The sequence below is a fragment of the Falco rusticolus genome, chromosome 18 (genome assembly GCF_015220075.1).
Source record: "Falco rusticolus isolate bFalRus1 chromosome 18, bFalRus1.pri, whole genome shotgun sequence".
NCBI classification, from domain to species: Eukaryota; Metazoa; Chordata; class Aves; order Falconiformes; family Falconidae; genus Falco; species Falco rusticolus.
Genome location: NC_051204.1, coordinates 4,212,591 through 4,230,996, shown reverse-complemented (window position 1 = coordinate 4,230,996; position 18,406 = coordinate 4,212,591). Strand labels below are relative to the sequence as shown.

At 45.9% G+C, this 18,406-nt stretch overlaps 1 protein-coding gene across 5 annotated transcripts in view; it reads right to left on the bottom strand.

The window, feature by feature from the left end:
• FBXL20 (F-box and leucine rich repeat protein 20) overlaps positions 1 to 18,316 on the bottom strand; it is a 44,163-nt gene extending 25,847 nt beyond the window's left edge. Inside the window, exons 1-2 of one of the 5 annotated variants that reach the window (XM_037411003.1) lie at positions 18,177 to 18,316; positions 1,093 to 1,154 (exon numbers count right to left, since the gene is read on the bottom strand). In XM_037411003.1, the coding sequence (XP_037266900.1) occupies positions 1,093 to 1,154; positions 18,177 to 18,218 (104 nt within the window). In that variant the 5' untranslated portion in view covers positions 18,219 to 18,316. Of the gene's footprint in view, positions 1 to 1,092; positions 1,155 to 11,238; positions 11,467 to 12,688; positions 12,794 to 17,202; positions 17,315 to 18,176 lie in introns of those variants that run through there. The other 4 variants (XM_037410999.1, XM_037411002.1, XM_037411001.1 and 1 more) reach the window with 4 other exon arrangements.
• Between the last annotated feature and the right edge of the window lie 90 nt (positions 18,317 to 18,406).

Below are 18,406 nucleotides of genomic sequence, written 5' to 3'. Positions count from 1 at the left end.
CTCCTCCCACAGGTTGCTGGGCTCTTCCCAGTACGGATGCTGATTTTTACCCAGCAACCTCTGTACAGCACAGGCAATCATTTAACTCTGTACCAGACCCAAAACCCAAATACCCATGTTATTAGCAAGGAGGGTTCTGGAAGCCACACATCTTGCTTTTGGATGAATAATACTGGAATAAAAGGAACCGAGCCAGAATGGAGACACCATTAGAGAGAATAGAGGCAGCAGTGCACCCAAATGATAGTCAGATTTCTTTTTCTATTTCTTTTATTTCACAAGTGAGCTAGAAGCAGTTTCCTGTGTCAGAGCTCCTCTCCCCAGACTTTTTACTGCCATTGAGGGTTGACAGTGCTACACACTTTTCCTGCAGCGTAAGGATTTTGTTTGTGTTAATAATTCAAGCTGCTGCCTGCAATTCCCTTCACCATTTACAGTCTAGCATCTCAGCTTAAAGCACTGATGAACACGACTTTACCTCGAGACGCCCAACTGTGACGACTGAGGTACAACCACACACACGTCATCACGCTAATCCTGCGCTGCAGAAGGCAAACTTCCGAAGGTACATACGTGCATGCACATGGAAAGGCAGCAGAGGAAGAGGGCAGTTGTCTACAGAGATCCACAAAGTCTGATCTGTTTGATCTTTGCCAACAGGACCGCCTTGCCAGGTGCTGAAGATCTGTCTCTTATTGACGAGGAAAAGGACAAAGTCTGCTCGAGCATCATTGGAGTAAGGGAACTAACGTCTTTTGTTTTAAATTGAACACTTTAGAGACAGGCAGAATCCTATTCTACACATTAACCCATACTTACCATTCATTTTCATTAAGGACTGGTTTAGTGCTATAGTTTCCACCTACAAAACAGGCAACCAGCAAATTCATTTAGTATTTGAAAACCCAGACCCTAGCATTATTTAGCATAACTTGCTGCCGATGCAGACCTTTATCTGCTTGTGTTTGTCTGTGGCTTTATAAGTGACCATCTGATGCAAGCTCCTGATTCATGAGCATACCAGCAAAATCAGCTCCTGCCTGCAAACAACAATACACAAGTCTCCAACTCACAAACTGGAAGAAGGCTTACCGAAGCAGCAGCTCTTTTGGAAGTTTTTTGTTGATCACAGCTTCATCATTGTTCGAGAACATCTGTAAACAAAAACAATTTGAACAATTCAGCCATATATTTTCATTAAGGAAACAAAACCTACTTCTCTAGGGAAGAAGCTGCTGGTTAACGAGGCCATTTTGAGAGAGACATCTGGACCAATAAATTCTCCAAAGATAAACTTTGTACGCAAGCTTTCGAACTCCTGGATTGAACCACAGTTGGATAGAATATTACATCTGATATAGTTTAAAAAATGGTTCGAGAACGCTCTGTGGATTGACATATTCAATATAAACTGAGATTTTCAATTTAGCTATTAAAGTAAGTGACGATTAGGGTGTACTTGTCGGCTGCCACTGACTACCAAAGGTATCACCTACAGCATTACTACGAGCTGCCACCCGTGCCACAGCTCCGTGAAGGTACACCACCGCGCACCGCTTGAAAACCGTGAGGCGTAACAACACATCGAACGAGGAGATGGCAAACGGGCTGGAGGGAAGGGCCACGGCAAGAGCCACCAAGCAGCCCCAACAGCCAGCAAACGGAGGTGGAACGTAGCAGGACTGGTTTTCTTCGCAGAAAAGGGCACAGCACCGGTGAGCAGGAGCCCAACGAGAAAGTATTACAGCATTTTGTATTGCTCCTGCAGCGGACTGACTGGGAGCAGTCCTTGGGTGCTCAGGGGCAAACAGTATTTTTTAGTTATTTCTTTAAATCCTGAAGCATGGTTGAAAGGGAGATGTGACCTCTGGTGCTGCATCAGGAGGAAAGATGGTTCTGGGAAAACACCGCTGGGTTCTTCTAAGGCAATGAAGACAGAGCTGTTTCCCATGCAAAGCATTATCACAGTGGCCAACAATTTATAAATCTGAAATGGACCTTCTGGACCAGCTAAACTAGCTTCATTGGCTGCAAGAACAAGAGGAACTTCTTTTTTCAAATGAGTCCTAAGAAAAAAGAGACAGCAAAGCCTCATGTGTTTCTTGAGAAGTATCTACATATATTCAAAAGACTCGGTATTGTCTTGCCATGGTGAAAAAACAAACAAGCAAACAACCTCCACGCTCTTCTGCCTGTGGGAGGAATGATTAGAGTGATCTGTGAACTAAGACTGCTGAGCAGTGATGCCTGATTCCATTTAGAAACATGCTTTCAACAGTCCCAAACCCAAAGCAGGGAACAATGAGAATGAGCTTTAATTTCATTAACAAAGTTTCTTTTTAACAACTGGAACCACTGAGAACTGATCAACCCCAGCTACCAACTTGGTAAAAACTGCTGCTGAAATCGCAGTCTGGAAAAGCTGATTCTAATCGGTTGATTAAGTGCTCTGAATCGATTTAGTTGTCTGTATGCAAAGCAAAGAAAACCAGCATCAGCTAGGTCACTTAAGTGGCAGAGGATCAGATTAAGAGTTAAAAAAGGAAAGTAAGATCTTAGTGGCTTATGAAGCTGTACGCTAGGCCTGGCTGACAGAAAACAGCTTCTCCAAGCAGCAAATAACTCTGTACCTGAGCATCAACCCAACCCCATCACCTGTCAAAGAAACCATCACAGCTCAACGTGAAAAGCCCACGTGCTGCTGCTCAGAAGCTTTTTAATACGCTCCAATCAGCGATAACGAATTGACAACAGGCTAACGCCATCGGTACAAGAGAACACCAAACCCAATGCTTTTAGAGTCAAACTTTAAAGCTGTGTTTCTAAATCACAGCTTGCTTTTTAATTATCTCAAGATACTGAGGCATGATGCTGAAGTGGGACACGAACTCTCCAGCATTCTTTCCCAAAATGTCACACAGAAGAGGTGGTGTTTTCCCCCCCACAGCCGCTTTTATCACTTCCCACCAGAAGATATCACAAGTTAGCAAGTCCTAAATGGTCCACTAGACAGGCAACTACTCAGCCCGTTTTGCAGATAATTAAAATGGAAGTTTTGCCATTTCCCCAGCTCACACCAGTTCTGTCAAGTCTGTTCCCTCAGAGACCAGGGCAGAAGAGCATCTCCTCGAGTCACGGACCGCGTCCAGCCTCGGTGATGAACGCTCTCCAACGCCTGGCGGGGTCAGGACATTGCCGAGGCTGCCAAAGGAGCCAATGTGTGTGCACATGCTGGGACTGGATCATCTAATTAGATGGCTTAGCTGATCAGCTGGGAAATTAAGGAAATTCTGGAGAAAACTCTAACAAAGGAGAAATGCAGAGGAATTATTCATGGGAAAACCAGACTGATTTTTCTTCCCCCAGTTACAAGAATGATAGTGATCGGGCAGCTCTATCCTCTTTCCCATTATTGTCCTGGCCAGAATTTTACCCCTGAAGCAGCACCCTGCACAAAAAAGTTAAGGGAAACTGAAGGAGCAGATCAGACAACAGCAGGAAACTTCCGAAAAGGAACCAGAGTAGTGAACAGGCGAGGGGCAGGAAGTATTAAAATAGAGATTCCAGAGGCAGCCAGCAAGCCTCTTCTGTCTCATCTGGACTGGCGACGAGGCTTTGTCTGAATTCAGATTTTACGGTGAGAACGCAGGCAACAGTCCCTGCCCGTCGCTCACCGAGACCGTACGGCAAGGATGCTCGCAAACAGCTTTGTGCAAAACACAGGCGACTTCTTGCCTTTGGCCTGTTACATCGCTCGCGGAAAAAGCTTAACCTGGATCCCAGCGCAAATTGAAGCCTTACATTATTTTTCTGTAGAAGCTATGCTTCGCCCAGCGTTATACCAAAGGAACGTTTGGGGTTTTGTCTTACTGAAACAGTACTTACAACGGGACAGGGCCAAGGCAGGATGTGCTCCGCGGGAGAACCTCAGCTCTGGAATTCCCTTTCCGTGGGAACGCCAGGGTACACCACCAGAGCCCTCTCCTCACGCCTGCCTGCCAAACCGCTGCTCAGATGACTGAGGCTGGGTGAAAACAGGCTCGAATCGGGATCTACTGCTAAGTCGTGGCAGCAGGTACAGCTAGTTAAATATACCAGCGGGCATTCTGACTGCCTGGCAAGTCTATACAAGACTGAAACTAATCTGAAAAAATGTTAGAGGCTATTCTAGACTTCCAGGCTTTTCAAATTACTTCTAGCGATAAAAACTAAATGACCTAAGCTTGTTTTTCCTAATATCTCTCTTAACATCCTTTCATACCAGGCGTTATTCAGTAGACTAACTTATTCTTGACAGGACACAGAAAAATGAATTTATTGTATGTAAATTTTATTGGCAGATAAAACACGGAATCTTCCGCAAAGCATCAAGTTTGCTGCTGCGTGAAGCCGTGTCCCTTAGGCAGAAGAAATGGAAGGGAATGAAATTCCTCTTAGTCTTCCACCCATCAAGACAAAGGCAGACCAGCAGCGCGCTACTCTTTTGAAAACTTTTGAAACAGCCTTTTCTAGCTAGAACAGAAGGGATAAATCTAGAACAAACACCATGGAAGCGGATACTAGGCTTCAAAACTTGTATTAAATTAGTACAGATCGCTATAATCTGCTACAAGGCAAAGGAAAACATGTCCTGCCTGAACACCAGAGCTGGGTAAAGTTTAAAACAGCGTGCTGCAGTTCCCAGTTAGGTTACTATAAATCTCTTACTGGTCTTCAGAGCAACATCCACACACAGTGGAAGTGATGGCTTTGCTGCCCTGGGCAGCTGCAGCTATGCAATGCCACAGCGCACACAGGATTTGGTCACTGCTCACTTCAGATGATTTATTTTTCCTGCAAATATTGTCATGCCAAGCTCTTCCACCAAAGCTAGAAAACGGGCAGAAGCCACCGTTTTCCAGGGCATATGCCTGCTAGCAGTTTTATACTTCCCACAAAGAGGTTTTACAATCCATGGGATGCTTTGCACGTACACGCTTCAGCAGCGCTGCAGATGGAAACACTTCCCCTGTTCCAACAGGGGCTCAGAGGGAGAACAAACAGGATCCATCTAATTGCAACTCCAGCGCTCGGCACCAGCTTTGCAAGCCCAAGGAAATGACAAAACTGGGGGAACTTAATCCATAAATCAATCCTTTAACTCGCAAACCAATTAAAATGTTAATACACCATTTACATTTACTGTTCAATAAGAGGAGAATTGTAACCGTTTGGCTCCCAGTTTGGAATAGTCTGGTGCATTCAACATTTGACAGGTGCACCCGGAAGGGCCTGTTTTGCCATGTTTTTATTTATTTTATGGGTTTTTTTTGTAAGAGTATATGGCCAGAGGTGCTAGCAACAAGGATGATCCAGCCTCCGGTCACCCACAGGAACCCACCAGAACCCCCTTAACTTTCCTGTACCCTCCCACGGTAACTTCCCACATCTTGAATACTGTGTTCAGCTTTGGACCCCTCACTTCAAGAGGGATGTAGAGATGCTGGAGAGTGTCCAAAGAAGTGCAACGAAGCTGTTGAAGAGTCTGGAGCACCAGTCTGATGAGGAACAGCTGAAGGAACTGGAGGTGTTCAGCCTGGAGAGGAAGGGGCTTGGGGAGGGGGAACCTTACTGCTCCCTACAGCTGCCTGACAGGGGCTCTAGGCAGGGGGGCGGGCGGTCTCTTCTCCCAGGTAACAAGCAACAGGACAAGAAGAAACAGCCTCAAGTTACACCACGGGAGGTTTATACTGAATATTAGGGAAAATTTCCACATGGGAAGGGTGCTCAAGCCCTGGCACAGGCTGCCCAGGGAGGTGGTAGAGCCACCATCCCTGGAGGCGTTTAAAAAATGTGTAGACATGGTGCTGAGCAACATGGTTTAGCAGTGGGCTTGGCCGTGCTGCGTTAAGGGTTAGACTATCTCCAACCTGAATAATTCTATGGAAGCCCAGAGATTACAACCCAGAAGACAAAAACCTGGTACTTCCCAGGATGTATTTATGGCACCGCTGTGCTTCTCTCTAGAGCACCATCACCCAGAAGCGTTCCAATCAAGCCAGTTTATGAAAACAAATGGGCAGAAGCCATCAAAAGATACAGTTCTTGCAGCCTTACACTGAAGTCACTTAACGCAACACGTAATTGCCCATTTGTCGTAATAACTCTGCCCTTGCCTTCCAGAGTATTAAAAGTTTTGCAAACTGGCTCAATTCATCTGGTTGCGCAGTCCCGCAGCAGCCTGTAAGCGCTCGGTGTGGGGCTAATTAAACAGATTTATCAGCTGCGAGGCATTGCTACCAGCGTAGAAGACAGAGTTGCTACTCAGGCACTGGTGGTGTCAGCCATTCATTACAGGGCACAGCATCCAAATTGGGTCATCTGAATGACACCACCACGGGATCCAGGCGACAGCGCTTCACCGCCGAGCGTGCGACGGGTGACAGCATGTAATTACGAGTGTCCCCGCACAAGGAACACCTACATATGTACCCTGCTCATCATAGATGCAAAGAGGGATGCGAACAACAGTTGAGGCAAGCTCTGTAAGTGAAGCAACTTGTAGCAGGCATGCATTTGAGTTCAAATATAAAGTAGTGCGTGTCATTATTGTAGCCGCCCATTTAGCCTTTACGCAAGCCTCGCATTGTCATGGAGCAGGCTTCAAAAGCCAGACAAACACGGGGACACGTGGTTCTCTCCTTCAGGTCTGGTGCTGCTCTATCCATCCCGCCCAGAGCGAACGGATATTGTCAGTGTTCAGCGTGTAAATGAGGTGTCCACGTGCTGGACTGATGCAGCCGCTCACGGAGAGTCTGCGCTTCTCCCTACGACGTGACACAAATGTGTGGCAAGTGTTAGTGCAGAAGGCGGTACAGCTAACACCTACGGCTCCTCTCAGGAAATCCAGATTCCAAATTACATTTTGCTTCCCATCCGAGAACGAGTTGCTGTATTAACATGGAGGTCTCAATATCAGTTTGATGGATATTATTCCACAGCAACAAGTAAAAGCTTCTCCAGCGAGAAGAGCGTTTATTCAGCAGTTTCTGCAAGATTTAAGTATTTGCTTCCAGAAGAGTTATGCTCCCCTTACCCCCAGTTCCACGGAAAAGTCTCCAAAGACAGAGTGGCACAAATTTGTCCTTCCTGGCTTACAGAGAGCTGGCAAAGCTCCCCCTGAGCGGCTGCGGACCCCCACTCGGGGCAGGCTCTCGGCTGCAGAGCTCTTCTGCGGTCTGGGCTGGCAGAGGGAAGGGGCAATGCTTTCCTGTAAATGTCACATCTGGCAATAGTTTTGGTTTTATTGTTGGGGAAGGGCCGGAGGGGTGTTCCTATGGGGAACAAAAGTTTTGTTTTTCACTTTTTTTGTGTGTGGAAAAACACACTTGAGAAGCCTCTACAGGAGTTATTGCAACATTTGCAGTTTACTGGAAATAATTAGGAATATTAATGTACAGAACACACAGCACAGTTAGCTGACATTACCCTAAATGCTCAAAACTACTCTCTGTAAGCAATTCTTACATTACTGGCTGCATTTTTAAGAGAACAACAGTTTACTCATCTGACATACCAAGAAGATTTTCCGCTAGAACAGCAGTAGGGACTTTTTTTTTTTCTCCAGTCAAGTGCAGTTTAGACATACAGACATACCAGACTGCCTTGCCTATATGACAGCAGACGCTGAAACCCACCATCGATTTTCCCAACATTTTGTTCCGCAGAGTTTTGCCCACTAAAAAGACAAAGAGCAGAAAAAGGACAGAGCAGATCTGCAGCACGACATGGGTGGTCTACAATGAAGGTACATCTCTAAGATAGACAAACACTCACGTCCCTCCCAGCATCTCTGACGCAGGAACTTCAGAACCTGAAGTGACCAACATCCAGCGCAAAGTTCCAGTGCCACCAAAATCCTACTTTGCCACCAAACATAAGGGAATTTACTACATAAAGTTTCAAAGTTGGTCATAAGGACACACTCGCTTTCAGTTTGACTATTTGCAGAGCTTGTTTCTGCGTAACCCCCCAGATATTGTTATGGGCACCGAGGAGGAAAGGAGCAGCATCCCTCTCTGTGTCTACCTGGACACAAACGTGGTCACACACAGAGGCAGCGTGATTCAAGACCTGTATCGCCCCGCAAAGCACTGAAGAACATGTTCAGCTGGACAAGAAATGCTACCATCAAGGTTAACAGGATCTCAAGTATTTGTCCGTGTTTGTACTCGACACAAGCTAAACACCAGCGAGCCAGCAGTGCAGTACAGCTGCTGCACACATCAGCTAGGGCGGGAGTATTTACTGCACTACTGACAGACACAGCCCGTTTTCAACTGAGACTGCATCTGGCATCAGCAGGGGGAGGGGGATGGCTAGTCTTAAAATATATATATATAAAAAAAAATCACATGAAGCTTAACTTTGGAAGCATCAGTGCCAAAGCCAACAACCCGGCACACGGCGTTAGCCTAGGTGCGGACTTTGAACTCAAACATTTTTCTGCTAAAGTAGAAAACTCAAAGCGCAACGGAGAAAAAGGGATGACGCTTATTTAGGGCTCGATGGAATTAGCAGCTAGCAAAGGCACTCGACTCAGTCGTTACACCCAGACTGTCATCCACCTTAATGTTCACTCCAGTGAAAAAACACAGGGTCTGGCACCCCCAGCCCCTCGAGAACGCAGACCGAAAATGTGAAGCTGCCCAAAAAGCATGAAAAAAACAACAGCGCACGCTGCCACGGCCCGGGGACATGGTCAGGCTGATGCAGAGAGAAGGAAAGAAGGAAGATGGACACCCGTTTTCAGTACAACCCCCCCCCCCCCAATAGCGAGACACCCATACAGGTGGGCAGCAGGAAATGAAAACTATAAACAGTAAGTACAAACATAACCAGTAAAGTCTTTCATGCCTCTGTATTCAGCAAACTTCACGTGAAACAAGTACAGAATTTTAAAGCATACCCTCTTAAGAAGCCACAAATTATTCATAAATATTATAATTTTAAAATATAGCAACTTGTTTCCTTGCATAAAGAAACGGCATAAGACAAACTTCTTACAGCGGCCTTACAAACACAAAAGAAAAAGGTAACCGTGTGCCGAGGATGAAATTTTAGCCGTTCTTTAGACCCAAAGCCCACTAGATCTTTGGTCCACAAGCAAATGCTGGCCAGACCCTCCACAACTACTTATGACCACAGGAAATTAAGCAATTAAAACCAAGACAGAAAACAGACTGCAATTATTAGAGAGTAAATAATGCAGCCTGGAAACTTGTTTTTAAGCTAGAAAAGGTGGGGAATCAACAGTTGCCATCATAAATTAAGGATTACATATGTAGCTGGCATATTTTGTCAGTTTACATCCCCACCCAATCTGGATGATCCAGACATTTTGGAGATTAACCTTCAAGGCTCTGGAAGAGTTTTTTGCTGTTGTGAAGTGAAAGAAATTAAACACCTGTACAAATTTGTTCAAAGAGTTTAAATCTTGACGAGCCAGAGATGCCCTGTGAGGTGTTCTTCAGCTATACAGCTGCTGGCTCACATCCAAAAATCTAGCATTACTGGTAGTATTTATATCACTTTTATCTGCTCCAGTCCATATGGAGGAGACGAACAAGCCCAGTACAAAGTCACTGAAACAAGACAGGACACATGCCAAACCCAGCTCATGGCACACAATGCCAATCTAGTGAAAAAAAAAAAAAACAACCCACCAAAAAAACCCACCACCACAAAAAACCCCAAACCAACAAGCTAGGCATAAAACACAAAAGAAAAACGTGGAATTCATTCCATACTTCCTTTGGAAAAGCTCAGTGAAGCTTGGAAGTGACTTCTTGCAAGCACTGTCAATATATACTAACCCCTCACTTCATTTTGGTCAAAAAATACTACCAATGAATAGGGCTCAAATAACCAAACATCACCGACACGCACCGAGCACCAGTTCAGAAGTGCTCCTTCCCCAGTACAAGGCTTAAGGGAAGCGGGAGTTTCAGCAGGCTGAACTGCCTTACTGGAGGCAAAGAAAAAAATGACACTGCAGAGATAGATCACACAGAAGTGACAGTAAAATACAAGGACACGACACAAAGCATAAAGTTGTTTACATCCACAAGCAGTCCGGACTGGCTGAATTTTCCTTCTAGCCTTTTGTTACACAGGGACTTTTTTTTTTTTTTAAAAAAAAAAAAAACCAACAAAAAACCCAAACAAAAACAACCAACAAAAAAACCCCAAACAAAACAAACATCCAGTTTAATCTGTTAAAATCTCCAAGGAAAATGGCTGGCTGTCGAATAAAGCCGCTGCTGTGACAAACTCCATCCTTAGCGGCTGTGATGCTCCGGCATCCTCCCACGGCGTTTGTGTCGGGAGAAGCGGGGAGCGCGGAGCAGCCGGCTGCCTCCTGCCACGCACCGTGCCACAGGCACCCTCGCCAGCCTGGCTCAGCACCAGGGCTCTGCTCAACCACAATCGTGACTAAGCAGTACAAAACCGAGACAAAACAGACCCTGGCTGAAAAGGTTTACTATAGGCTTAATATGCCTAAAAATAGCTCAATAGGCAATTTACTCATACACCGTCACATCGCTTCTTCCTCATCTGTCGTCGCTTTGGAAAAGCTTAAATTTCTGCTGGCGATAAGTAGCTGGGGTACGGATGAGCTACGCTTCTGTGTACCCTGACTCCATTCTGCATTCAACAGCAAGGTTAAATAAATAGCTGCTTTGTTTTTGTTTTTGGTGTTTTTTTTTTGATTCAGCAATACCAAAAGCATGAGGCTGAACAAAAAAATTAGTCAAGCCCTACAGAAATCAAGCCCGTGATAAAGAATTGCCTGCTGCGCGCATCTCTGACGTCACCGTAACGCAGAAACTGCCACAGAGGAGAAATTCATCAGGTGATTTACGTGCAAATAGAGAAGGTTATGTTGTTGCATTCAAAAAATAAACCTTCAAAGTCAGATGTTCAAGGTGAGGTACCAGAAGACTACTTCTGATTTAAGAAATACCATTTCAACTGGAAGCACTGCATGTGCTATATGCTGTATTTTTTCCAAACCTAGAAACAGCTGTCAGATACCAAAGCACGTTCCTAAGCTTTTTGTTCACCTGTTTTGTTCTCCTATCCCAGTTTTGGCTGCGAGACAGTTTCCCCACAAACAAAGCATCCCCCAACTACAACTAAAAGCTCACTGTGTTTTTAAATTGCAATTGAAAAAGGCACCACCAGCATTTTAGTTACCCGACTTCTCCTGGCTGACGTAGGCTGCAGGAGATACACATCTGAGAGTCCTGGTAGGGACGCAGGGCAGAACCTGAAGCAGCCTTGTGACAGCTTGGGGAAGCAGAAGCTTGCAGTTAATCGGCTTTGTCTTTACCAGAAGTTGTATCTGGTGCTGAATGAAAAACACCCTCTGAAAACATTCAGCGATGGCTCGCGTGTCCAAGAACTGCAGAGGTCAAAGTTAGTTGGCACGATGCGGTAAAGAGACGCAGCAATACGCTGCCATCAAAGCTGCTTTTGGGCAGCTACTTTTTTTTTTAGCTCCATTAAAAACCTCAGCATCCTACGAGTGGTCATCTTGGTGTTTTATGACCTATTACAGACATTTGATTTAAAATGATGCTGCTTTCTCACACACACACACCCTTCAAAGTTTGAAATACACACTGTTGCCCACAAAAACAACATCCAACACCAACAAAGAAGGAGAGTAAAAATAATACAAAGACTTCCTGACTTCACAGGGACACAGCCTATGGCCATGGACTGTGCTACAAAACACCCACTATCTATTTATTTTTTGCTTTCTAGAAGCTCATTTTAGCAGGGTAGTGGTTTACTACAAATGCCCTTTGAGTGAATTAAAAAAGAAAAAAAAAACAACCAAACAACAAAACACCCAGAACCAAACCCAAAACCAGACACATGCTTCAATATTTTCAGGCTAGAATTGAGATTCATCTAGCCCTCCGAGTACGTACCAAGGCTCATCACAATTCAAATAAGCTTCTTTGCCAAACAAATTTCTTACAGTTCTGTCCCTCTCCAAAATCTACAGTTCTATTTTACCGGTAATAAGGGTTTTTTTCACTATTGGGTTTATATTCAGCTATTATCTAAGAGATGATGATGGTAATATTGGTGTATATACTTGGAAATAAAGTCAAACGACTAGTTCTGTCTCAAAAACACCCCCTACCCGAGGTGAGGTGTGAAGGGCATGGGGTGAGTTTGCCACACGTAAAAGGATGGTCGATCTGAAAGCAAAATTGACGGGTCAGCCAGGCACGTCCAACCACCCGCCACGCACAGACTCGGGTCCCTCCACAGAGCTGCGCGGTTACACGTTTCATCCCGTATCAATAAGACTAAACCACTCATCGGGTTGCCTTTCATAATGGGATGAGTCAAATGAAATAACGCAGCGAGGTGATCCAACAGTGAAAACAGTAATTACCTGATCTGTCCCAGGCCCCAATTAATAATGGGATCTAAAATAAGATGAGACATACCCGGGCACACAACAAGCTCCCTAACTCCCTTTCCTGTTACGCAAGCCACGATGCAAGACGGACGCAGCCCGAGCAGTCAGGCTCCTCTCCCCGGGAACACACGTGCTCCCCCTGAGCGGCTGCTCCAAGGGAAATCACCTTGGGGAACCCCCGTTTCGGCCGGAGGCAGCACTCACCTCGATAAACGCAAGAAAAGCCGCAGGCAGGCAAGCCAGGCCTCGGGCACAACACGCCGCTCTTCATGTGGCTCGGGCCAAATCAGTGACGGGTCCTTAGCGGGTGCTGCCCCGGCGATTTGTACTGCACAACTGTCAGCAGCGAACAGGGGGAGGAAATACAGGTTTTCGGCATTTTTACTTATAATTCTTGTTGAAATTACTGTTGGCCACGGCCAACATTTCCACTCTTGCCCAACTTGCAAGCACAGCTCCTTACAGGGGAAGAAGGAAGAAGAGACTCCCATTTGGCGGCGTGGGGGGGAGGAAGAAAAAAAAAATAAATTTTGCAACACAAGCTTGGTCTCTCAGGTGACATGGGCTAAGGTCAAAGCACACACACATAATCCAACGCTTGTAAAGCTGCTGCTCTACCTAATTACGGCAGGGATGTGCTGGTGGCTGCCTAGTACAAAGACTACAAGGTGAAAGAGCTAGGAGACTGAAACTGAAACTTCCCCCAAGCATCAAATTAAGAAGAAAAAAAAAAAAGAAATGAAAGTAATCAGAATTTATTTCCAAAATACCTTTTATCAGTCAGTTCCCCATCCTATGCCTTCTTTGGCTTTTGGCAACTTGCCTAGAGTGCCTGTATGGCAAAATACAGCGTGTACACCACAAAGGAGAAATCCACAGCAGCAAGGATTTCTCCCCTTGGCCCCCTCCTCCAACAAAAAGCAGTTTTCTTCTTTAATCCTTCCCAGTCTCCCTGTAGCCTGGGTCAAGTATCTCTGACTCAACCAATTTGCCTTTTGCTTCCAGATCTCGCAGAATTCCTCTTCCCTCTGCTACAGCATGGAACGCCACAGGACCAGCACGGTGGGGGTGTGAAACACAAGTTACAGTTTACATCTCTTACTATCTTAACGTTTAAACAAGCACTTTGTACACAATAAAGTAACAATTTATTATTCATCTGTCAAAAAAAGAGAAGTGCTGGCTGAAAAATTATTACACCTAAGAGCAGCATGACATAACACCGAAGTGAAAAAAAAAAAAAGTATGGAAAAGCTGTCAGCTCTCAAAACCCTCCCAAAGCTGCATTTTTTTTTAATTAGTGAGAAACACTGTCAGAATTTAAGAGCCACATTATTAGATACCTGCCAAAATAGAACCGTCTCAATTCGACTCCACTACCTCATGTCTTCACGGTGCCGTGTCATCAACAGTTTATCTTGCCGTATAAAAGCCACAGAACGTCACTTTTTGCAAGTTTCTGCTAGAAAACAGCAAGGAGATACCATGGTGGGGTGCAAAGAATTATTGATACTCCCTGCCCGCTTTGTTTGGGTCCGCCTGTTTACACAGCCTCCATCCCTCGAAATAATAAAGCCCTAACCAGAAGGATAGAAAGGAGCACAGGAGCAGCCCAGCAAAGGGAACAAAGACAATCCCAACAGGATCAGCTCTGAACTGTAAAGCCAAGCAACCCTGAAATACAGGAACAGCGTTTAAGACTCAGGAACCCAGCAGATTCAAAAATGGGATTAGGGTAATTAAGATTATTCAATTCAGCTTTCTGAACAGAGGCAGGATTAATTATTAGAAGGCAACTCTATTTTGAAGCATTTTAAGTTTCTCATTTTGCTTTCAGCTCACCTCATTTCATAGCAGCTCTAAATTCAAGACCCAGGAACTAAAGAGGCCACTAGCACGGTTCAGACGAGTCAGGATTCCCTCACATTGGGGATCCCAAATCTAGATGAGAAATGCTGTGAATTGCACTGATGGATGCGTTTGTCCGACTGACAGCACTCCCAAGGCTCGTAGAGACGCTTGTTCCTCAGATACTTCCCTGGAGTTCACACTTCATTGTTTGTTTGTTTTGGTTTTTTTAATAGGACAAAACTGCCCATAAAGAAACGCTTTACAGCCAGAATCAACTCCCGCTAATTGGAAGTTGTGAAGACTCCCTGAGGAAGCTGGAAAGGATGATGTGCTTTTTTTTTTTTTTTTTTTTAAAGTAGTGGTGGTTTTGTTTAAGGATGTAGAGGAGACTACATGAATTGCTCACAGTCCAGGGGAAAAAAAGGCAACTATAATCATTTAAGCCTGACAACATGGCTCAATGGAACACAAAACACTGCAGAGGAAGAGAACCCTTCAAAGCCCGGAGTCTGTTGGTGCTGAAGATGCCCACAACGTGACTGGTCTAACACCAAAGCAGCCACTGGCTCATAGAAAACGCTGCTGCTGATCGCAGGGCGGTGGTTTTGTGCTGGCTTACCTCCCTCAGCTCTCGGCATGCATCTAGGTAAGCGCTACCCATCTCAGAGCGGTGCCGCTGACCACATCCACTCTGCTCTGGAAGCCAGAAAGCTCAGAGGAGCACTCTGCCCTAGACGATGATGTTTATTTTGATGATGAGTTACTGACAGCAGCGAGCTGGGGAAAGCAAGCCTAAGACACTTGGTCTCCAGATGACATCCCGGGCCAGAAAAGCATGGATGAAACAGATGAAAGAAGCGATGAGAACTAGGGCCTTTGGAAAGCAAACAAGCCCTCAAAGAGTAGAGTACCAGTCGCACAAAAGCATCAGATGTCGTCACATCCCCTCCAATTTGCTATCATTTCATTGTAGTTCACCAGACATCCCGTACCGGGTACGACAGGAGGCAGAGAAATGCCAAATATAAGCCAGGATTGTGATCTGTCAGGGCATGTTCCATATTAAACCGACACCACAAAAAATTAGGAGTCAATCTGGGTAGTGTTTTCCCTTTTTGTTTGCTTTGCTACAGTAAGTGGTTATTTTCTCTGTGGTGGCCACACCTCCTATAAAAGGGACTTATTTAGAATATGCTCATTTGGCTGGGCATGCCAGAGTTCATTCTTTCATTTAAAAGAAAGAGAGTTCCATTCTTCCTGGAACAGACAGCTGGCCACACATACGTACCAGAAACCCATATGCAAGTCAAATTTAAGCAGCTTAGCCCATATTCCATTACCATATTTCATTATTACAGTAAGAAGAAATGACTATTAAATCCAATCTAGATTGGATTTTAAAATTACCCAACAAGAATGGTTCACGAATCTGTTTACATGGCTTAACAAAAGGCAATAAACCAAAATCTGAAAACCCAAACGAAACTCCCCCTCAATAATTCACTTGTTAAAGCCTCAAACCGACAAAATACATATTAGTCACAACTCTGCATCAAGCTATTTTTACCCCAAGATAAGACTCCAGACTCAAAGGCCCTACTTACCACTCCTCAGCCAGGGGAACTACCACAGCAGTCAACTCTTGTCTCTAATCCGGAGGTAACGCAGAGGGCTATGTAGGAGGAGTACTAATCACCAAGCATTCAACCCCGTGCTGTCTTCGTTGATCTTACAATATTCAACAACTTTGAATAGCAGCTTCCAGTCTCAACACATTTTTGCATAATTGTCCTTATGTCACATTAAATATGAACTATTACACTAAAAGGCACGCTCTCCTCAGCGCATAGAACTTTTACTTTTAAAGCAGAAACATTAGAAACTGTTTTCTAGAAAGGACAGCTGCATTTCTACCCATACTTCCCCTCTGAAAAAATAAATCTATTTATAAGTGTGAATGCACTGACATGTTAAGAAGCTTTTTCAGACCAAAACACCCTCACTAGAAAACCAAGTATTTAAAGCAGAAGAGTTCTAAACTCATCCCTTCCAGGATATATAGGTGAGTGGGTCAGAGATAATCAATGCTAGGGCTAATAAAACCACACCCTTGATTTATTAACCAAAACATATCCAAACCCCAGGATAATGTTTAAAGGCACTTCTGGTAGCTCAAAGTAAGCCTTTCTATAATACGCTGACTCTTCCTGTACAAAAATAGAGTAAAAAAAATAGTAATTTTAGACCTCAACTACTCCGAGCATTTTACTTATTTTCAACTGGGCCATTTTTTACTATAGGAAATGATTTACAATTCCAGCAAAAAAAGCCCCACCCAAACAAAGCTCTTCCTCACTTTTCTTCCCCGATGAACTAGGTGAATCTTATTTTGGTAAAACCCCGATGAAAAGCTTTCCCAATATTGAAGTGAACTCCAGTATTTCAAGACAAAGGCTAAGCAAGCAAAAAAGGCCACTGCTGTATGAGAAGACGTTTCCCCACGGAAGACTGCTACCAACGTGTTTTTATTCTTTACTCTGCCCTGTAACCAGCCACTCTGCAGTAATAAAAAAAAAAAAAAAAAAAAAAAGGAAAAAGATGTGTCCAGCCAGGAACAGACTAGAACGGTAAAAACAATAACCCCGGATAAAACACGTTGCGCATGCAGCCTTCTCTTTCTGAGTTTCCAGGTTTAGCTCAATGTTTTTATCGTTTGGATGCTACAGAAACAGGACTATTCCAACACTATTTAATGTGAAACCATTCTAAACAGACATGCTCCTACTTATTTACAGCGGCCGACACGGATTTGAGAGAGGAAGAAAACAGTATCATGTGCAATATTACAAAACCATTATTTGCTGCACCTTCCTGGACTCCAGGGCCAGTTTCCTGACGAATTCAACGCTGATCTCTGTGGAACTACACTTCAGTTTACCATTAACCAAGTCTTTTGCCTTGCTAGCCTTCCTCTTCTACAAGGAGGTGACACAGCCACATCTTTACCCTTCCAGGCTCTTTTCCTCCCGTGTCGTCCTCGTACAGAACACGAGCCGGGCGGTCGAGGGAGGGAAGGGGCAGGTATTTTCATCCTCCACAACTGCCTCTCACAGAGATGAAAAGTAAACCCGGCTGCTGCCGCTCTGCCTGCCGATGCCCCCCTCCTCCCCCACCCGGGGAAGACAGCTGTTCCAACAATGCAGAGCTGGAAGCAGCCCTGGCTCGCCCGGCTGCTTTGTGCCATATTCTTTGAATAGATCTTATTGTTTACCGCCATCCCCCGCCGCTCCTTCCGTCCTCTCCATCCCCCCACCTCCCCGTAATGATTTTTTTTCCCGGCTACTGCCCAAAAAAAGACAGGACGGGGGCACCACCACCACCCCCCCCCCCCCGGAGGCTGCCCTGGGCTCCAGCCCCTTCCCACACTCTCTGCTCCAGCCACTTCCCCGCAGCAACACGTTGCCAGCAGCCCCGCGCCCCCCCCATAGGAGTTTGCATCGGAAGGGGGGGGGGACACCCCCAACCAGGGCGAGGGGAGGTTCTCACACACACAGTCCCCCCCGCGTCGCAGTGACAGGCCCAAGCCCCCGCCTCTACGCACCCACAGCCCCCCCCCCCCCCCCCGCACCTAGCCTAGGGTAAAGCCCCCTCGGCCTCATTCATATAGCCCCCCCCACCCCCGAGTTTGCTACAGGGCCGCGATGACCGGCTATGGGGGGGTTGGGGGCGGGGGGTGTCGCCCCACACCCCAACGCCGTGAGGGGACACACGGCGCGGCCTGGCCCCCTCCCACCCCGCCTCTCCTCAGCCGGGCCGGGCGGCCTCGCCCCCGGGGCCTCACCTCAAAGCGGCTCTTAGTGACCCCGTTCATCTCCCTCCGCATGGCGGGGAGGGGGGGGAGGAAGGCCGGCAGGGGGAGGAGGGCAGGGGGTGCCGGGGCTCCGCGGCCTCCACCCGCCGCCGCCGCGTCTCCTCCGGCCTTAACTTCAACCCAAAACAAAAACACGGCACCTGCCAATAACAAGCGCGCTCATTGGCCAGCGCCGGGCACGGCGCGCGGCGGCGGCGGGG